General features: G+C 40.2%; 1 protein-coding gene and 1 long non-coding RNA gene across 2 annotated transcripts; one reads left to right on the forward strand and one right to left on the reverse strand.

Moving 5' to 3' along the window:
• Positions 1–343: 343 nt before the first annotated feature.
• LOC121733965 (tetratricopeptide repeat protein 7B) lies at positions 344–21770 on the reverse strand. The gene is made up of 18 exons (XM_042124372.1): positions 21536–21770; positions 20901–21180; positions 17667–17781; positions 15928–16076; positions 15396–15501; positions 12846–12965; positions 11352–11549; positions 10730–10859; positions 9939–10051; positions 9635–9751; positions 7700–7849; positions 7283–7486; positions 6853–6994; positions 5946–6090; positions 5742–5823; positions 4747–4852; positions 2183–2387; positions 344–1426 (listed from the first exon to the last, which is right to left on the reverse strand). Coding segments are annotated over exons 1-18 (2490 nt in total). The 5' UTR covers positions 21663–21770; the 3' UTR covers positions 344–1425.
• LOC121733993 lies at positions 13321–15432 on the forward strand. Its single transcript, XR_006036634.1, has 3 exons — positions 13321–13371; positions 14509–14513; positions 15420–15432. It is a non-coding gene; the product is annotated as an uncharacterized LOC121733993 (long non-coding RNA).
• Positions 21771–21835: the final 65 nt, after the last annotated feature.

Below are 21835 nucleotides of genomic sequence, written 5' to 3' on the forward strand. Positions count from 1 at the left end.
GTTTATTGTATTTCCATACATATTCACTTTTACGTTCACATCTAATGGTCGATTTACACGGGTGACTAAAGCCGCACGATTTCCGCCGCACGGCGAAAATCGACCGTGGCAATTCGACTACGCCGCATGCGGCTAAAGTCGCAAGCCCCAAAGTCGTGCGGCCAATGGCCGCATGCGGCTGGTGACTAAAATCGACCGTGCAAACGCTCAGTCGCAAGCGATCGCTTGCTGCGAATACTACTGTTGACTGGTGACTTGCCGGGTGACTAAAATCGACCCGTTAGTCACCCGTGTAAATGGGGTGGCGATTCGACTTGGACAGGCAATTCGACTTTTGACTTGCCGGGTGACTAAAATCGACCCATTAGTCACGCGTGTAAATCGACCATAACGGACAATACGTTATTACACTATGCGTAGGCGCTGACACTCTATCACTACGCTCCGCGGACGCTGATTGGCTACGTAGCTACATCAGCTATAGCGTATAGTCATTAGTCAGCATACTGTGAACGAAAAATACTGTTTATTTTCACGTTTACACTGGGGCTCACAGTGAGCCTGCTCACATTCAGCGGCTTACAGTCAGTTTGATTTGAACACGGCTTATAGCCTAGGTCATAAAGTGGCATTTTATTTGATTTGTCAGTCACGGTCGCTTACGGCAAATATCGGAAAGCCACCATACGTATTTGGTTTTTTTAACAAACAAAGTAAATATTGTTGCTCCTACCCCAACTACACTTAGAAACTTTAGAACCGTAACACCAATTATTGCTTTATAATTATTGATAACCAGTGCGTACACAAGCACGGTCTAGGACCAATATTTCATGAAACAAATTACACTTAACAAGTTGTGAAATTATTTGGAAAACATTATTATTATACTTTACTGTCTTACTCAATAATCGTATTTAAAACATTAAAATGATTGTTGCTACATATCTAAGATAAAAACAACATTCAAATGAAAATAAATTAAAAATAAATACACTAGCAACACTGAACAACGTTAAGTTAGCCGCGAGTTCTTGCGACCGGAAGCGGCGCTATATTCAGTGCTGTCCCCTTATTATTTAACTTTGATTAACACAAATCCCTTGCGTTTGGTCACAATGGCCATTTCAACTTTAAAATTACAATTTTAAAAGTTGTGACGTCATTATTTTGACGTTTATACTTTTTTAACTGATTTAAAAAGTTAAAACATCAAAATTGTGATCATAACCAATTAAGTTCATGTTCATCAAAGTTACATAATAAAAGGGTTGTTTACAGGAAGACTTTACAGTTTACACCCAAAATAACTCGCCTAAATATACATTTTTACAACTGGCAAGTTTACTAGAGTTCGGATACAGGTTGGTCTACTTAATATTATTCTTACGTTAGTTGGCAGTCATTTGGTAATACTCGTTCAAATCTGAAACATACAAAAACAAACATTTCATGTTATAAAAGGACTCGCTTTCAGAATAAAAATAAAAAAGCCTTTTACTTCTTGCCAATTACAATTTGCTAGATCAAATCACATTCTGATTATTAAAAAAAATGAATATAAATACCATGGCTTAATGAATAAATAACTAAATTCTATTCTAAATGGCTCATGTTGTGTTTGGCCAAAGAAGTTACCGAAGGCCCAAGGGAATTTGAGAATACGCCAGCAGCCGCCAATCTAGCGAGTAGTACGTACGCTAGCCGCAGCTAGGGGGAGGTGCGTACGCCAGCCTAGCGTGTAATACGCTAGCCGCAGTCATTGAGCGGTATGTACCCTCGTATGTATGTACGTACGCCAGCCGCAACCAATGGGCGTTACCTACACTATATGCATGTGGGCATATACCGTCATATACGTATAGTAGAAGCAGCCTGCCAGCCAACCCGTCAAGTAGTACGTCCTGCCTGGAGATCACAGTGCGACGGTACGTACGCCAGCCGTAGTTAGGGGGCGGTACGTACGCTTCTAACGCTAGAAGTGTAGCGTACGTACCGCGTGTAGTAAGTACGTACTAGCCACAGCCGATGGCGGCACTTACCAGGATGCTCTTGGCGCGATGGGGCGCACGCTAGCCACAATCAGCCCAGCGTGTAATAAATACGTACGCTAACCAAAACCAGGGCACTCACGCTAGCAGTTCGTCACACCTAGAGCACATAGTGAGCAAGCAATACGTACCAGGGAGCTCGCGGCGCGATGGGCCGCAGCGGGTGGAGCGCGATGGCGGCGGCGGCAGCGTCGGCGGCGGCGGCGGGCTCGCCCAGCGCGCCCAGCACCAGGGCCAGCCGCCGCCACGTGTCCGCCCGCGCCGGCTCCAGCGCGCCCGCCTCGCGCAGCGTCCGCTCCGCCAGCCGCAGCCAGCCCAGTGAGTAGTACGTAGCACCTGCACAGCAGTCATATTAAGCTATTGTATAGCTTTTATCGCGGGCTTTGAGCGGCGACCGAATCAGGAAAATCCGTAACGAAAAACACCCAACATTCGTTTTAAGTAGTTTCAGTTCGGCAGACTACGGCTCGGCGTGGCTAGGTGCGACGTTGTCAGACTTCGGCAAAGTGTGTGAGTACGACTAGACGTATTATACTTGTATAAATTTAAAAATGTTATTCGATAGCTTTATATAAATAAATAAATACACTTGCGTGCAAAAAAATCGACCCACCCCGCGCATTTCTGTTCAAGTCGCTTTATCTTAAAAAGTTATAGTTATTTATTATTTCTTTTTATTAATAATGCGAGTTAATATGATAGGGAATGTGTACGTTTACTCTACATTTTCTAAAACCAACTTGCTTGACTACAAATGACACAAATCACTAAGCACCCCCTTCACTCAGTTTTTTAATCGTTAATTGAACGGTTTTGTTCTGTATAAAAAATCGGTTCAATCTTATTGTTTTTGTTTTGTCTCGATTTTTATTGATTTATTGTTCATTTAACTTCATTTTAAACGTAATTTCTTTGTGGCAAAATGGATATTACTCTGAATAAAGCATCTCAAGCAGGGGCTTTGCTAAGAGCTGAATTTAGACAACGAGGTGTGGCTAGAAGTCTTAATTTAAGTCGAACTTCGGTTACAAGAGTATACCGAAGTATTCTAGAGACTCTAAACTTTATCATGCGACCATGTTCAGGAAGACATTGGGCTACATTTGAACGTGATGACCGTTTTAAGATGTCAACGTCCTTGCGGAATCGACATCTCATTTCAGTTCAAGTGCAACGACGGTCAAGAGAAGTCCGATGAGTTACAGTGATTGAGTAGGCTGTACGACGAAGACTTGCAGGCAGCTGTTTGACTTCACAAAAACTCGCTAACGGTCCAAAATTAGCCCCAGCACACAGTCAAGTGCAGCTTAATTTCGCACGTTCTCATGTTGATTTTTCATTGGAGCAACGGCGGGTCGTGCTCTTTTCTGATGAAAGCTAAATCAGTCTTTATGGTAACGATGGTCGCAGAAAAGCACACCGTAGATAAGGAGAATGATTTGCGCAGGCGTGTATTGACGAAAGGCTTCCATTTGGTAGGTGTTCGGGGACTGTATGGGGCGAGATTTATTTTGATGCATAAACCAATCTTGAGTTCGTACCCGGGCCGCGCCTTGGCACTTTGAGTACCTATCGCTACATTCAGGGCGTACTGGGACAACATGCGGTGCCATGTGCTGGTTTTGTTGATGAAGGTTACATATTGATGTAGAACAATGCTCGACCGCACGTTGCTGCGAAAGTTCGTCAATATCTCTCCGACGTCGAAATTTCGGGTTTGGACTGGCCAGCAAGGAGTCCTAACCTTAATCCTATTGAGCACCCATGGGGAAAACTCAAAAGGAGGGTCAGGGCCCGGACTCTTGCCGCAGATACCCTTCAGGACCTCCGGGTGGCTGTACAAGAAGATCGGCATAGTATCGCTCAGGAGTTCATCATAACTTTGATAAGGTCAAGGAAAACCCGGATGGAAACCTCAATTAGGGTAATGGGTGGCACTACGAGCTATTGAAATCAATTTGTTAGTGTTTTTTATAAGAAAGATGTCATTAATCGCCTACTGAAATTTTATGCCAAACTGACCGGTTTTTGTTTTAAGGCTGTAGAATTAGTAAACAATTTACAGTTACAATAACTATAGCATTAATTAAATCCTTATTGTACTACCTTTAAAACGATACCAACATTTATTTAATACTAATTATGTTTCTTGAGTTATTACCGTTTGAATCATAAGAAGAGAGGTGGGTCGATTTTTTTGCACGCAAGTGTATATTGTGGGTAGCTTCAAGCATCAGTAAGTAAGCAGATAATAACTTGTTATTGTAGGATTAAATATTATTATTATCCATAAATACTAGCCATAGAAAGGATATGAAAACGAATAAGGAAGCGCAAACGAACAAACACCCACTCGGTTCCACAGCTACGAGTACGTATGTCCAAGCTCGAACATATGTGACGTCACACTTGCGTTCGTGAATGTCCTGACATGTTCAGGTTAACTCGCGCTTCCATTCGTATTTATTTATTAAATTCGACGGTATATTATGTATAATAAAGATGATCGCACATTAGTCAGCAATGTACGCGCCAAACGCGCCGACTTTTATATTATGTATTCGTTGTATGCAATAATGTGAAACCTCGCACCGTACGCGCCGCATTTCGTGTATACATATGAGGTACGTTCGACGCGCACGGCGCGTACGTTGCTGACAAATGTGCGATCAGCTTAAGTTTTAGGTATGCTCACCTAATTGTACTAGGCTATCGAGGTGTGTGGGATGTATCGCTAGCGCGTTCTGGAAGCATTGTCGCGCCTCCTCCCACTCCTCGCTCGCCGCATGTACTAGACCTCGCTGTAACGTATATTTTGGAGATAATCGGAAATAATAAACGCACAATATCGCACTCAAAAATGTATAAAAACCACATGGATGAATGTTAAATGTATTATGGTAGTTTTTTTTTATATGACGTTATAATAATTATTATGACGTTTTGTTGAATAAATGTAACGAATATGGGCGTAATGCCGAAACTAACGTATCAGTCTTTATGTGTACTAGAGATCGCCCAATGGTCGAAATTCGACCTTAGTCTCAACGACATTAGGACTACCTATATTTTGTTAAAATATTGACTTTATCATTTTTTTTTCAACTCTTGTCTCTGGGCCTTAGCTGATTTCAGACTGGCCGTGTTTAGCATTGTCTAATAGTTTCATAGATTCAATAAAAAACTATAATCCATTTTCAATTTGTCAACTTATTGTCAACGGACTTCAACCATAAATAAAAGAGTATAATTCGTATGTATAGGCTTGTCACTCAAAAATCTGTCATTTCTCATGTGTGTGTGGTGTAGTGTGTGTAATGTTCTATTTGTTAAAAAAAATGTATGATAAAAGCATAATTTCAAAGTAATATTAGTTCGATGCACTCCTTCACCATATAAACTATAACTGTGCAAAATTTCATGCACCTACGTTTCCCCATTTTTCGTAAAAAGGGTAACAAAGTTTTTCGTTCGCGTATTAATATTATGATTTATTTTACTCATAGTAAAGTGGCCCATTCACTATCCTGCGTTGCAGGATATATCCATCCTTATGCAGGATAGTGAAATGGTGTCGCAGGCCTGCGACTGGACCGTAAATGGGCCCTTTAAACGGAATTTAAAAAAAAATTAATTGACACATAATTGTGGTCACACAACATGTATATTAGTGATGTAGTAATCACTCACCGTGTGTAAAACAAGATGGCTGAAGGGCGTCAACGCCGCCGCTTCCGACACGCAACCCGCCGCCGCGCTCACTCGTCCCAGCCTGGCAAAAACGAAATTTAAGTTATATTACATGTTACACACCGCTCCGTTCCTGAACGGAAAACGCAGTTTTCACTTTGTATGAACTAAGCTTTTATAATCTACTTCTGGTTTAAACCTCACCTCAGACACAGATCGGCGAGCAACAACCACGCGTGCGCGCGGTGTTCGGCGAGCGGCGCGCGCGGGCGGGCTGCCGACAGCGACGACGCGTCCGACAGCGCGCGCGCGCACCGATACGCGCCCACTGACTCCGCGCGGATCGACGCTGGGGAATAGACATTATAATTTTATATAAATTAAGGTCAAACATAGCAGCTCTCTCAACTCACACTGGTGCAGAGCCAAAGAGACGCGACACGTCATAATATTTTTCCGTCTACTATAGTTTGTGCGTTCTAAGATGATATGGGTGACAGTTTTCATGTTCCTTGCTACGGGTTTTTTTTACAAGAAAACAAAAAAAATCTAAATGTAACAAATTATATTCCATCTACAAAAACAAATGTTTCCCCATAATTGTAAATGAATAAAAATGAAAAGATGCTAAATGCTAACTTATTCATAAAAATTATAAATATTAACTGTGAAATAGGAGTATAAAATTATTGTTACGAAAACATTTGACAAAATGTCAAATGCATGAAACAGAACTTATGTCAATAGAGATTGATTCTGTTGAATCGAAATCAAATCGATAAAAAAGGGCGGCCATCTTAAATCGCCGGCACCACTGAAATGTCAGTACGAAATCGATAATTTCGATTGCAATTCCTTTAAGATGTGATTCGATATTTTTAAACTATCGATTAATTTTTGTTAGGTAACTTCCCTACTATTGTCAATTATAATGTGTCACGCATATCATCATAAAACGCACAAACTATACATAATATAATATGTCATGTCGCGTTACTTAGGCTCTATCCCAGTGTAAGTTGAGCCTAAAAGTCACTGTTCAGCAGCCGCAGCAGCAGCTCTTTGCCCGTTAGCAGCTATCTCTGTCACACACTACATCTGTCTCGCTCACCGGCGTCGGCGGCATCGTCGTGCGAGTCGGATAGCGCGTCGAGGTCGGCACCCGCGCCGGCGCCGCCCGTCGCCAACTCCTCCAGCTCCACCTCGGCGCTGTTCAGCAGCCGCAGCAGCTCCTTGCCCGTCGCTAACGCCGCCTGTAGATGAGATAGGTTATTTTTTTCATTATTTTGATAGTACTGTCTCTCTCGCACACAGTCTACTTCTTAATAAACTAATAAGATAGTAATAAAGTCAATCGTCTGCTGTCTTACACGCTGTGCTTACAGGGTAGCGCTGTCTCTATCCGTCAGTAACACAACATCTTCTGTCTCACTTCGCCGCCATCCCAGCGCAGCTGAAGCGCGGCGAGGGCCCACAGCGGCCACTCGGCGGCGGGGTAGCGCTGTCTCTATCCGTCAGTAACACAACATCTTCTGTCTCACCTCGCCGCCCTCCCAGCGCAGCTGCAGCGCGGCGAGGGCCCACAGCGGCCACTCGGCGGCGGGGTAGTGGTGTCGGGCGAGGCGGGCGGCGTCAAGCGCGCGCGTGGCGCGGGGGCCGGCGCACGCGGTGCTCCACAGCGCGACGCACAACCGCAGACCGCCGCCGAAGTCGCTGCGCGCGCGCAAGCACGACCGCGTCGCGTCCTGGGAAAAGTGACATTTAGTTAAATTTCATTCCCAATGAGGCTATAGTGTTATTACCTTAAGTTAATACAACTTACTTGTAGAGAAACATAGCTGATGATGACTCGGTTGTTTTTAAGTTTAGCCCTCTCTCTGTCTGTTTCTGAGTGTGTGTCTGTGGCATCGTAATATCAAAACATACAGCTAATACCAGCTCTTTTTTTTTCCACTCACCATGGCCTCGTTGAGCATGCCGAGCGTCATGTACTGCAGGGCCAGGTGGTACAGCGCCAGGTGGTCGCCGGCGTCGAGCGACACCGCCCGCAGCAGCAGCCGGAGACACGTATCGTTGGCCGCGTCCTTCTCCTGGCGTGCGTTTATTTTCTGCAATAAAACACAAATATTTTTATTACCAGATTATTGTTGGTACAAAGGTCTGTCTAAGATTCTTAAATTCTGATACCACAATGGCAGATGTTGAAACAAATTCGCCACCAAGCACTTTCAAACAAAATATGTAATTAACGTTCAAATTATCGATTAGCACACTCGGCATTGTGCGCCACTAAAAACAGGGAGTAGAATTCTCCCATAATTTAATTACAGATAAAAATATTTATTTAATGTACTTATTTACAATTTAGAAAGTACATATTATTGAAATTTTTTTTCATAATTTTACATAGTAAAACTACTCACATACCTCTTCACACACGCAAACATACACGCACGCACGTACGCACATAAACGCTTAACACACACGCTCGTACGTAGGCACGCATTTACGTGCACACACACAAACAAACGTATTTGTGTGCACATGTGAGTGATACACATGCAAATACATAAAATTGGTAAAATAGCTCAAAGTACGAGGGCTGCTATTTATGTATCCGGAACTGGCCACTTACAAGAACAATATTTAAAAAGTAATTACAACATTTGAAAATAGAACTCTTTGGTTGAAGAATACATTTTGTTTCATGTGACTGTCAATTATTTTTCCATTGTGGCGTCATTTTGAAAATTGCGTGTCTTCATTTGCCATGGATTTAACGCGTGAACATTTTCGTGCAATGATTTACTACGATTTTCGGCGTGGGCTAAATCAACAACAGTGCTTTATTCAACTCACCGCAACTTTTGGAGATGAAGCACCATCAAAAACCACTGTTTATCACTGGTACAGTGAGTTTAATCGTGGGCGGTCTATGCTCACGGATGAAAATAAAGAAGGTCGCCCAAAAACAGCTGTTGTCCCACAAAATATAGATGCTGTGCGGGAACTAATAATGCGTGATCGTCATGTTACATATCGCGAGATAGAGGCGTCCTTAGGCATAAGTATGACGAGCATACATAAGATATTACACGAACATTTGGCTGTAAAAAAAATATGTTCGCGTTGGATTCCGCACAACTTGACAATCGATCGAAAACGGGCTCGTGTCGATTGGTGCAAAAAAATGATAAAAAAATACAACCGTGGTACGTCAAAAGCCGTTTATAATATCTACACAGGTGATGAATCTTGGATCTATGCATATGACCCCGAAACTAAACAACAGTCAACGGTGTGGGTGTTCCAAGATGAGCCGAAACCAACAAAAGTTACTCGTGCAAAAAGTACTTTGAAGCAAATGGTCGCCTGTTTTTTTGGAATTAATGGACATGTGGCTACAGTGCCATTAGAGAATCGTAAAACGGTTAATTCTGAATGGTATACGACCATTTGTTTACCAGAAGTCTTTGAAGAAATAAGAAAGGACAACCGACAACGCAGAATCATATTACATCACGACAATGCTAGCTGTCACACCTCAGCTGAAACAACTCAGTTTTTGGAGGGTCAAAAGATCGAATTGACTGGTCATCCGCCGTACAGCCCTGATTTGGCACCTAACGATTTCTTTTTATTTCCATACGCGAAGAACAAATTACGTGGTCAACGTTTTTCGAGCCGCGAAGAGGCTGTTGATGCGTTCAAAATGGACGTTTTGGAGATACCTCAATCAGAATGGAAAAAGTGCTATGAAAATTGGTTCCAGCGTATGCAAAAGTGTGTCGATCATCGCGGCGAATATTTTGAAAAGCAATAAAACCATATTAAATGATATATGTTTGTTTCTTTTTTTAATTCCGGATACATAAATAGCAGCCCTCGTATACCTGAGCCAGCATCTGGTGTCCAATGCCGGAGTACAGCAGGCTGCGGGCGAGCAGCGGCCCGTCAGACTCCTCCTCGATCGCGACAGCTTGTTCCGCCAGCTCTATACCCTCCTCTATCTGTAATGATGACGCACACACATTATTATACTATCCACATTAAAAGGTTATGCGCGGCCTAGACATTAAGGGAAGTTTAAGTTAACATTTTTAGGCATCTTTGGTCGGGCGGCGTCTCCTTGAACTGTGACTTAAATTTTTTTTTGTAGCCGAACTGTGCAATTTCATCGTCATCTACAAGACTCACCCAGTGTGACCGGTAGCAGGTGGCGGCCTGTACGAGGCGGGATGCGGCGTCGTGCGGCAACAGCGGCGCCGCGCGACGCCACACAGCTAACGCACGAGTCGCTGCGCCCGCACCTACGCACACGCACATCATTCATATACAATCTTTATAGCTCTTGAGAAATAGCCGGAACAATTTATTTTTTGAAAGTTGAAAGCCAAATCAAACTTATGCTAAGTACTCACATACGGTTTTGCTCGATAGTTTTACTCCGAATCGAAGGACATGACATATTTGACATATTTAATTCCATCGAGCCGGCTCGAAGCGAGCCTTCGAGCTGTCAGTTTTGCGGTCCACATGGTGGTTCTTGCTCGATTTGGAGTAAAACTATTGAGCAAAACCGTATGTGAGTACTTGCTTTACAATATTTTATTCAGAAACACTTCATTGTCATTTACAAATACATGGAATCGGGATATAAGATAGAACCTATAACCTTAAGGAAGTAAGATACAACTTTTCTGTAAGCACCAACTTTATTACTCTAATTCAATAATGTCACAACTTATGTTTATATTAGTAAACCTATAAGGGCCCTAGCACACGACGAGCTCAACGTTTGGAGCGATTACATCGTTCCGATTGCTTGTTAGTCACATTTGCAACGCTGGTATAGTGATGCTAACGAGCAAACGTTTCGGGCGACAGCTAGGAAAAAACGGGGAGAGGGGTTCTCAGGTATTTTTCTACAGTTACAAATAACAGGGTTCAGAATAAATACTCTACTGGATTAATAAAAATAATCATACCTGCACTATTAGCCGCATGACTGTTGGGTCTAGCGTGCGACTGCGGCACCGCGGCCGCCGCGGTCGCGAGCGCGCGCTGCCGCCACACGTGAGCGCACCCGAACGAGAACTTCATCGCGCGTTCCAGAGACTGTGCAAACAATAAACATTAACAAAATAATTATAAAAAGTACGCACACAAGGACGCAAAGTAGCGTGCACGAACGCACGTAAAAACACACACACGTCATTACACGTACATATGTCTCCCTCTTTACAGGCCTAGACGTGAACGCACCCGAACGAGAACTTCTAGAGATTGTACACACAAAAACATTAGTTATAGTAAACGTAAAACATAGATGTGTTAAAGAGCAGTCGCAAAAACATGAAAATGACGTTTATATCTTTCTCTTTTACTCGTATGGGGTTTTGTCTTTGATTCTTTGTGAAACAAATAGCTGCTCACGGTTTAACTTTTTCGCTTCCATCTTCAATTTAAAAGATTCATTTACAACGCGCACTTGTATCGTGACGCATGCACGCATTTTCAAGCACGTACGTTCTTCTTCATACACGAATACGCTTTCTTTCTCTCTCCTTCTCTCTTCATCTATCTCTTTCTCTATAAACACACACACACCTCCAGCACGAGCGCCAGCTGCCCCCAGCGCACGGCGGCGAGCGCGAGCAGGTCGGCCAGGCTGAGCGCGTTGCGCAGCGCGTGCGCGCGCGCCGCCTCGAACTCCGCGCTCTGGGACAGCACGGCGTCGCGCACCGCCATCGCCTCGCCCACCAGCAGCACCAGCATCACCTCCTCGTAGCAGTTTGCCGGCACGAACTGGTGACAAACAAACATATAAATTATCCAGAGAAATATTTACAATGTCCTATAGTCAGAATGTAATAAGTTGGCACCAGCGGTCATCGACCTTGCTAGTCTAGGAGCGATGTGAAAATGCTTGCTCAGTATTATGTAAACTTAAAAAAATAATGAAACTAAAGACACAGACTATTATCAAATCTATACTAATATTATAAAGCGGAAGAGTTTGTTAGTTTGTTTGTTTATTTGAACGCGCTAATCTCAGGAACTACTGGTCCGATTTGAAAAATCTTTCAGTGTTAGATAGCCTATTTATCGAGGAAGGCTATAGGCTATATTTTATCGCGCACAGACTAATAGGAGCGAAGAAATAGAGGAAAGTGTGGAAAAAATGGGAGAAATTATTTGAAATGGCTTATTTGAACGCGCTAATCTCAGGAACTACTGGTCTGATTTGAAAAATTCTTTCAGTGTTAGATAGACTATTTATCGAGGAAGGCTATAGGCTATATTTTATTGCGCTGAGATTAATAGGAGCGAAGAAATAGAGGAAAGTGTGGAATAAACGGGAGAAATTATTTGGAATGGCTTATTTGAACGTGCTAATCTCAGGAACTACTGGTCCGATTTGAAAAATCTTTCAATGTTAGATAGTCCATTTGTCGAGGAAGGCTATAGGCTATATTTTATCACGCTAAGACTAATAAGAGCGAAGAAATAGAGGAAAGTGTGGAAAAAACGGGGGAAATTATTTGAAAGGGCTTATCTCACGAACTACTGGAGCAATTTTTCTGTTATTTGCCACAGATAAGAAATAGACCACGTGAAGGATCATAGGCTATTTTTTGTGGACTAATTTGTCTGTGAAATATCTAATTTACGCGGGCGAAGCTGCGCGGAACGTTATATTTCGCGTGGTCACATACGGCTGGACCCATTTTGCTGAAATTTGGTAAAAATATACTTTGAGTCCCGAAAAATAGTATAGGATACATTTTGTCCCGGAAAAATTTACGGCTACTGCACAATATACTTTTATGATTTGCGCGTAAACTATTCAATCTATTTTGATGCAATTTGGTATGGATAATAAGGAATACCAATTTTGTCCCGGAAAAATGTGCGGTTCCACACAATATACTTTTCTGATTTGCGCGTAAACGACTCAATCGATGTACGGTAACAACTATAAACTAAAGTGCACGCGGACGAAGTCGCGGGCAACAGCTAGTAATAGTAATAAAGCCTCTGCAGGCCGCATGTTGACTGTAGCTGAATTTAACCACCGTCACCTAGCCCGGTGTGGCATACCTGGTTGAAGCTGGCGTACTTCTTGGGTTTCCACGGCCCCTCGGCGACGTGCTCCTCGCGGCGGCGCGACAGCGTGCCCGCCAGCTGCGGCACCGCCACCTTCTGCGGCGCGCGGTACACCTGGACACGAGTTTGTTGTTATCCGACTGCGATAATAGTATTATGAAGGGTTATGAATGTATGTAATATACATATTAGGTAGGTATATAATTCTTTTTTTTAATTTTGAAGCAAAAAATGGTGTGGCGGTACCCACAATTGCCTAACATTCCTGCATCGCGCTATCGAAGTTTTCTGAGCGCGTCGGTATATACGACAGCTGAAATGTATCACGTGGGCTCCGGCCTGACCGAGCATAACACCTCGCTCGGTCGGTCGGAAGATCTTCCTTGGTGGCCACCACGCCTTATTCCCACAGGGACGTTTACATTCAGCCACTGCCGCTGCTCCCCGCGCTGTCAGCGATACTGAATACTTCTGCGGCAGTAACGACGCGAGTGAGCGTGTACACTCAGCCCTCTACAATGTACAAGTATGTAGAGTAATAATAATAATATCTATGGACGCTTCACACCACGTCAGTCTGGCCCCGTGCTAAGTACCTGAAGGTTATATTTCCGTTGTCTGGTACCTATAACACAAGTGTGTTACAGGTACCAGACAACGGAAATATATTTAATACTTTTATACTATACATATGTAAAGAAAAACACTAGATAGTACCGTTTTCGTTTATTATTATCTGTGGTAAATTTGCCAGTAAAACATTATTATATCACATAGTGACATAATAATGTTTTACTGGTTTTACACTCTTTCTAATATATTAAAAAAGTAATTGTCACTGTCATTATGAGTAAATTGGCGGGATGACTATTAATTTTCTATTTCTTATAAATGTGTTAAGATCTTATTTCCTGTAAAATATCAAAACCTGAAGTAAAGGCATTAAATGTTGTTTTTTTGTCTTTCAGGTAAGTTTTAAAATAGTATATTGTGTTATAAGTAAGTGAAAATACAATGTATGAAACCATTGGTTAATAAAACATTTTGTCTTTCAGAAAAACGCATGTTGTCTTTATTTCATCATAATTAGAGAGAAATATCATTATACATATATTTAAGATTTTTATTATATCATACACATATTTAATACACATCCATGACCCAGGAACATTGAAAAACTTTTGTTCTGAAAAACTGTTCCGTCGGCGGGATTCGAACCCGCGACCCCCGGCTTGAATTGCCACATACTCTAACCATTGAGCCACGGAGGTCGTCAAAAGAGTCTACAGAGTCTACAGAATGTATCATTGTATGGTAGACAAGCTAAACCAACCAAAGTCAAAATATGATTTCGACGCTTTAGAGCATAGGTTCTCAACGTGGGCGATAACGCCCTCCTGTGGGCGTTTGAGACTTTCGGGGGGGGGGGGGGGGGGGGGGGGGGGCAGTAGAAGACCCAGAGAGAGGGGGCATTGAGATGGCGCAGATGGGGCGTGGGTAGATAAAAAATATAGTCTATAAATACAAAAAATACACGCTAATCACGTATTAAAGTAAATTAAAAATTAATATCGTTTAATTTTTGTTATTGTAGATTGTAGGTAAATATTGTAATCATTTTTATCACGTGTGCAAAATATTGCTCAATATAACTAAGCGTGCGTTTGAATTACTCCCATTGAAACATTCTTCTTTCATTCTTCATTTAAAACTCAGAAATATGATAGGGGTAATATTCCTATCTTGCGACTATAATACAATATCTTACGTTTAAACATAGTCGTGGCAATAGCTGTTTTAAATTCGCAACAGATGGTAAGTAAAATTAAGATGGCTCTAGAAAAAAACATATTCTTAAAGTGGGCGAAGAGCAAAATAAGGTTGAGAAAATATGCTTTAGAGAGTTTGTCGCTAAGTAGAGTGACGTTACATGGAGTTTACACTGTACTCGGCGCGTCGGGCAGCGAGTAGCGACAGCGGCATGACGAGCGGCAGGGCGAGTGAATGAATGTAAATACATTCTAGCTAGAATGTAAATACATTCTAGCGTAGCCCACTTCCCTGCCCAACAGGGCTGAATATGAATAACGCATTACCCGACTGCAATAGTTAATTAATGGTAATTTTTATATGGTTTCAAGCTGGCTGTATAAATTTTTAAGCCAAAGAATGATAAGTTACGTCAGTCAACACTCGTGTCATTTTGTTCGAAAAATTCGAACAAAGAAAAAATAAATTCGAAAAGAAAGAATGTTTCGCTTCGCAGCTATGCACTGCACACCTGTTAGATATATTTTATATGCACATTTCCTATTTACGTAGGTTAACTTCCCAGTTTTCGGCCCAGGGGCTGTACCACGAAACCGTTTTGAGATTCAAACAATCGAACGAGAATGCCGCGTCCTACTTTAACAAAAGTGAAATGACGTTGTTAGAGCAGGACGCGGCGTTCTTGTCCGATTGTTTGAGTCTCAAAACGGTTTCATAGTAGGCATTAAGAGGCCCGGGGCTTTAGTATAATTTATAACATCCCATTAAGCATACCTGTCCCGTAACTCCTCTCATCAGCACTTCAGCCAGCTGCCTCGCCAGGGTCAGTCGCAGCGCCTGCGTCGACACTGACTCAACCGCCATCAACATTTCACGGTACCTGTGATTTTCAACCTTATTATTACAGGCATAAAGTATAGAATCAAACTAACAGCACAGACTGCCATCAGCATCTCACAGTCCCTACGAGTATTAGGTTTATGTTCTGCCAAAGAAGTAGATTTATAGGCAACTGACGAATCTACGTAACCTTCAAAGTTCAAACTCAATTCAATAACGACTAAGTGGATTTATTTGACAATAGTATGATTGAAAGGCGGGAACGTTCAATATTCACCCTAGGCGGTCAATAATATTTCACAGTATGTGATATTGCACAGTAAAATTGATCGTCTAGGGGCCCGCTAACATTGAATTGATATAATCCGACCAATAACGTAGCTACGCCATCTACCTATGGCTCAATTTATTCGATGATACCGAAGTTAATGGGGCCCCATGTCATGCGCGTGTGTGTGCGCAATACCTGTCGACGGCTGTGTGGAGACGCGCGTGTCGCACGTGCAATAGTGGCGCGCGCTGCAACGCGGTCTCTAGCGCGGCGCCGGCGCGGGCGGTCGGCGCACGTTGCAGGTACAATAGTGCTAGCTCGCTGGCGATCTCGAAACTTCGGACCTAGACAACGATAATTCTTATTTTAAGACACTGAAAAACCTACAGATGTTGATACAAAAAGATAATATTATGAAGTACTATAGACAAAGTGAAGTAATTTGGCACCAGCGGTCAATGACCATTTTAGTCTAGCTTATAAAAATAATGCTCCCTTTGTATTCTGTTAACTAACGAAACTAATTGAACTCTTTTATAGACACAGACTATTATAAATTTATCGGAAAACCTCTTAGACTAAACCATGCCCTATTTATTATTTTTCTTTTCGAGTTTAGTCCAATCAAATTACAAATTACGAAATAAAATCGACAATTTTGGATTAGTCGCCTTCTTAATAATACATAAGTACTTAATGTGTAGTTAAAATTATATTTACAAAAATAATTTCTTTACAAGCAAGTAATTTCAGAAACACTTCATTTAATTTTAAAATGTGTAACATTGATTGAGTGTGATCTGAACACATTATAATTAATAATAATCAAGGTTTCTCTACAATATAATTTCAATAACAGCAAAAAAGTAAAAAGCCGGTTAGTCGGCGCTTTCTGCCGACTATTCTCCGACTAGTCGCCGACTACAAAAGTGGACGGATAGTCGGCTTTACCGACTAGTCGGCACATCTCTACTTCGGAGTTATACATTACTTTACCGAGCGAAATCCGCGCCATTGTCGCAATACATATAATAAGATCAATCGATTAAACTATTTAAAAATTGTACTTCATTCAAGTATTAAATATTGCAATCATTCAAATATTGTACTTCATTAATTTGGGTATTTTTTCTATTCAATGGGATAATAATGCGAATGAGGATTACAAAAAGAAGTAAATGAATAATTATAACTGTTTCACACGTTTATTGATAAAAAAATAGGTTATAAAATTCTTCAAGTTAAGCACCCGAGGTCGATGGAAGTGATTCCTCAATATTAAAGGCCCTGACGGTATCGGGGCATACGTCGTCCTCGTCCATTGCGTTAAAAAAATCATCGTCGACAACATTAACGATATTAGAACAATAGTTCTCTTGGCAATTAGTGCAAATCACTGAGCAAAAGAGACAATGGCGCGGATTTCGCTCGGTAAAGTAATATATAACTCCGAATGTATTGGCATTACAGAAAAAAGTTTAAGAAAAAAATTGTTCATAACTAAAATATCTAGACGATGATCGGTAAAATTTAATAAAATTGAATGGTTGGGGAGAAAACGACGAAAAATAGAAAAAAAAATTTTAGCCTTGCGGGAGTAATAAGTTGAAAAATATAAATGTTAAAAAAAAGTTTCAGATAAGAAAGTTAGTAAATTTAATTTGGAAGAGAAAAGGTCTCTACAATTTTTTGCCTAACACTGATCATTCTCGAGATATCGAATTAAACGCGTTTCTATCGAAATGACCTTGAGCTGACCTCAGTAGAACCTTGAGGGGATTTATGCTCAGAATACACCCCCTGATTGATCCTTAAAATCCCCAAACTGTATTCGTTCATGTTTATTTAACCCATTTTGAGCCGTAATTTTATTGGACTAGTTGCATAACTGTTAGCACTAGCATTTCACATTTAAGCCCAAAAGAGTAGCTCACCATTTCCGACTCTCGCTCGACCTTCTTGTACTTGCTGGTGGAGGCGGGCACCGACGTCAGCTCCAGACACAGTCCCTTTATAGCGTACGACTCCGCCACGATGCGGAGACTGCGACTGAAATATCGTACGACATTCGTTAGTAAAATGAGTAAAGAAATGAATAACCTGGCTATGGCAAAGGTGGTTATAATATAAAATTATAATAAAAAAAAGAGTGTATATTATGGAGTTTGGCTTGCTCTAGCTCGACTCGAGCATACCAAGTTTCAAAAATTTTAGGGCCAAAACGACATTTGAGCTCCAGAAGTATCAATAGATATCGTCTTAGTCGTGATAAAAAGACTGGGTACATAAAAGTATTAGGCTTTCTGTGTATTTAGGTAGTTTGTTTACTTTATACAAATATTTAGGAAAATAACGATATGTTTGTTTTTTTTTAACAGGACGACAGGACAGGACGAAAACACTGGACGAATTTTAATGTGACATGTACAATGTACATCCTATTCGCAACTGAATCTACCATTATCGTGGTGTTTAAGTTTAACTAAGATACAAACTACAATTCGGTGAACTGATTCAGTTATGTCATGATTCATAACACTACGATCGAGGTGCATTTGTATTATGTACGTAGTTTAACCGGCGCCGAATCAATATATGACATCATCAGTTAATTTTTAAATCATCAGACGAAACTTAATCGATTTTGTTACGAGAATAATACAATACATTGTATAACTATACAAAATGTATAATGGAATAAAGATGTTTGACTGTTGTTCATTAGCATTCATTGACCTTCAAAATTTTGTGATAAAATGTGGGCAATTAACCGTTTCCGCACGATGTCACCGATAGGCATCATGAGTAGCTTTTCTGTATGGCGTACTGTAACAAGAGTATGTGGCAGGGTATGACATACCCGCTTACAATATTTGCTGTAAAACCGGATTTTTAAGGAAGAGCGCCAAATTAATTATCTTTTATTATAATAAGACTATATTTTAACATATTGGAAATAAAAAAAATGCGTTATTTTAACATTTTTGTTATTTTAGCAAGCAAGCAAGACTCTAAGCAAGTCACTATGTATTTTCAACAAAAAAAATCCAACTAAAACAAACTAAAAAAAAAATTGGTTCTTATGAAAAAAAACAATTAAACTATTTTGCAACACGATATAAGTAACCATATAAACCAAGAAAAAATAACAAAAATATTTAGGAACATCTTAGGAATTGGAGCTCAGTTCAGCACAGTTTTTGCAAGAAAAAGTTGCATGCTGCATACATAATATCGCCTTTGTACGGCTTGCATGATGATGCAGTGTTGCCAGATGGTTTTAACCTTTTATCTGTAGTGGGAAGTGCTGTATAAAATCTGTATTAAAGTTAACAAAAAAACAACCTTTTAATCATTATCTACGCTTTTTTATAAAAAAAGGGATACGTATTGACGTTATAAGGACTAAAGTGATAATCGTAGGTATAATGTAGGTCCGGTCTTAACGAGGTTTATTTAATTCGAAATAACTCTTTCTTAGTTTTTATTATTCGTAGAATACATCATTTCCTTTTTTCATTTGATATGTTGAATGCAGATATTTCATTCAAAAACTATCACTTAAACAACGTTTATTTGTTTATAAAATGCTATAAAAAGTAGATACATTTTTTGGCGTTATACATGACTAGCATGTAATATCCCGTTCTACAATAAAACGAAAATAAATTGATCAATAAAGCCAAAGGTTTACAACACCTGATAAAAATAAGTTACTTACCTTCCATTTTTGTTTGTACACGTAAATAATCATTTTTAAATACTTGAAATGAACTATAATTTCGTTCACGTTCGCTTTTGGGTCGCTACTAAAAGAAAAACAATTGGAAACAGACGAAACAGCGATAAATTACAATCCCTGGCGGGTGGCGAGAGGAGATATCAAAGTTCCTGGCGGTAGCGCCTCAGAGGAGATACGAAATATTTGTTCGCAGCCAGGCGCGTGAAATTGCCAAAAATGACACCGCACCGAATCGGTTAATATTACATATTAGTTTTGTCCCATCATAAACGAAGAGGTATCTAAATATATACAAACATACAAGAAAAGATTAGAAAATCACACCAATGAACTTGCTAGGGACCTGCTAAGAGATCACGACATAAGAAGACTGAAACGTCTGCATATACTAGACCAAAGGGAATGAATAATCGTTCTAAAGTAATGAAAGAACTGAGTGTTCAGTGGAACACCTCTCATAAAAGTGACTACCAATGAACACACCATCTGATAATGGCTAGTGAAAGCCGATAGCAGATAATAGAGGATAAAAAAAAATAGTTTTGTCCTGAGCATGAACTCACACTATACACGATTTTGTCATAAAGCATGCCTAATTTAAGTACAACTTATATAATGATGGGCGTCCGGCATACCCAGGGGCGTACCGTAGGGCCCCTGGGTACGCCGATACGGGAAGATGAAATAAACATCAATTTTCCTGGCAAGTGAAAATAAATGTGTTACCTACTCTGCGCAAAATGAAGTGTTGGAAACAAGTCAGATGAATAAAAGTCAATTTTCATGATTATTTATTTCAATATACTAATAATTATTATCTTTATCCTTTTTAGTCCATAAATATTTGAAACACAAAATTCCTTCTACACGAAAATTGAAAGAAATTTGAAACTGACAATAAAAATGTGTTGTTACGTCTTCATGCTTCACTGCTAAAACAAAGTTGCAAGAAACATCTAGCATTTTAAAATTATTACAAGTACACAAATATTTAATTTGAGATAATGGCATATTACTCATATTAGGCATTGCAAAGTGTGAGAAACATAATATTCTTATCTTAAAAAGATCATACACGCAACATTATTTAACCTTTTCAAACCTAATTTTGTAGCTTGCTGACCTTTTGCTAATTGGTTGACATGTTTCTAGTCAATAAAAAATGGCCTGTAAGGTATTTCTCTTGTATTAAAATCATTTTATTGCTATTTCCTTATAACTAATAAGTAATAACCAAAAACTTTATATTGTTGTTTAAATGTAACTTAAGTGGCTGGTTTAGTTTTTGTCATATTACAAAGATCTGTTCTTGTGTGTAAAATATAAACAAAGTTATTTTTATTATAAACATTCTACATCATGCAGCTAAAAGCTTTTATGTAAAAATTGTTTAATAAATAATGTAATAAAAATAATTATTACTTACACAGGTAACTCTTTCTCCGTCAATGTACTCAGTTCTGCTAATTTATAATGCTTCAGTGCATCCTCATAAGATCCGCAGGCATAGTTCAGTTTACCCAGCAGCAGATGGGCGTCCAATGCCACACCTGCCTTCTTCCCTGACTCATCGGTCGCCAGGGTCAAGAAGCCCCGGGCTTCGGAGAGCTCCCGCTGTGCTCTTTCTATGTTTTCCTTGATGGGCGGCCATTCGTCTAGATACGCTTCAAGCTTGCCCTCGCCAATTAGAAAATGAGAAAGACTTTCTGTAATATTTGATAATAAATACTCAATTAAAATTCAATTTGTTAATTAGTAAAATTGCAAAATGGATCATATTGTGTACTGTTTGGATTATTAAATTATTGCTCTTACCAAGGATAAGATAATATTATGAGCAATAAAAAAAACTTAATTAATAAATAAATTTTAAAATAATTAACTTTAACTGTAGAACATTTTTACTATATTTACAGTAAAATTAAAGAGTTTAATTTGTGTCTGAACTCTGAAGGGGCAGAGTAATATTTGAAGTACTTTTTGATAAGGAAATGCACTGATAAGGATTCTGTGTTTAGAGCTCAAACAATACAATTAATGGGGAGTGATACATGTAATTACCGTGTTGTGGAGACCTGGCCTTGAGCTGAAGGGCTAAGTCCACAGCCTTCTTCCAGTTGGACTCCTCACGACTCTTCTCGATCTCGGTCTCGTAAGTCCGCACCGCGTTTTTGCTCCGCGATGTCATTTTAGCACAATAGCACTACGGTGATGTCACAGCATGGATCCCGCTTGTACACTTTACTCAGACATTGCAAAATCTTCGAAAATCGCTAGCGCAAGAAACCCCTCGCGAGTGAAGGCCAAATCTGACATTTGTGACAATTGACTGCTTGTTGACATGTGGGCGGGATCAGTTTT

This window comes from Aricia agestis, chromosome 14 (assembly GCF_905147365.1).
Source record: "Aricia agestis chromosome 14, ilAriAges1.1, whole genome shotgun sequence".
Taxonomy (NCBI): Eukaryota; Metazoa; Arthropoda; class Insecta; order Lepidoptera; family Lycaenidae; genus Aricia; species Aricia agestis.

Coding starts and splice junctions, on each gene's coding strand:
- LOC121733965 (XM_042124372.1), bottom strand. CDS start 21,662: ATGACATCGCGGAGCAAAAACGCGGTGCGGACTTACGAGACCGAGATC. Junction 5,824..5,945: donor CTCGCCGATCTGTGTCTGAG/GTGAGGTTTAAA, acceptor CGTTTTTGCCAG/GCTGGGACGAGTGAGCGCGG. Junction 2,388..4,746: donor CGATAGCCTAGTACAATTAG/GTGAGCATACCT, acceptor ACTGCTGTGCAG/GTGCTACGTACTACTCACTG.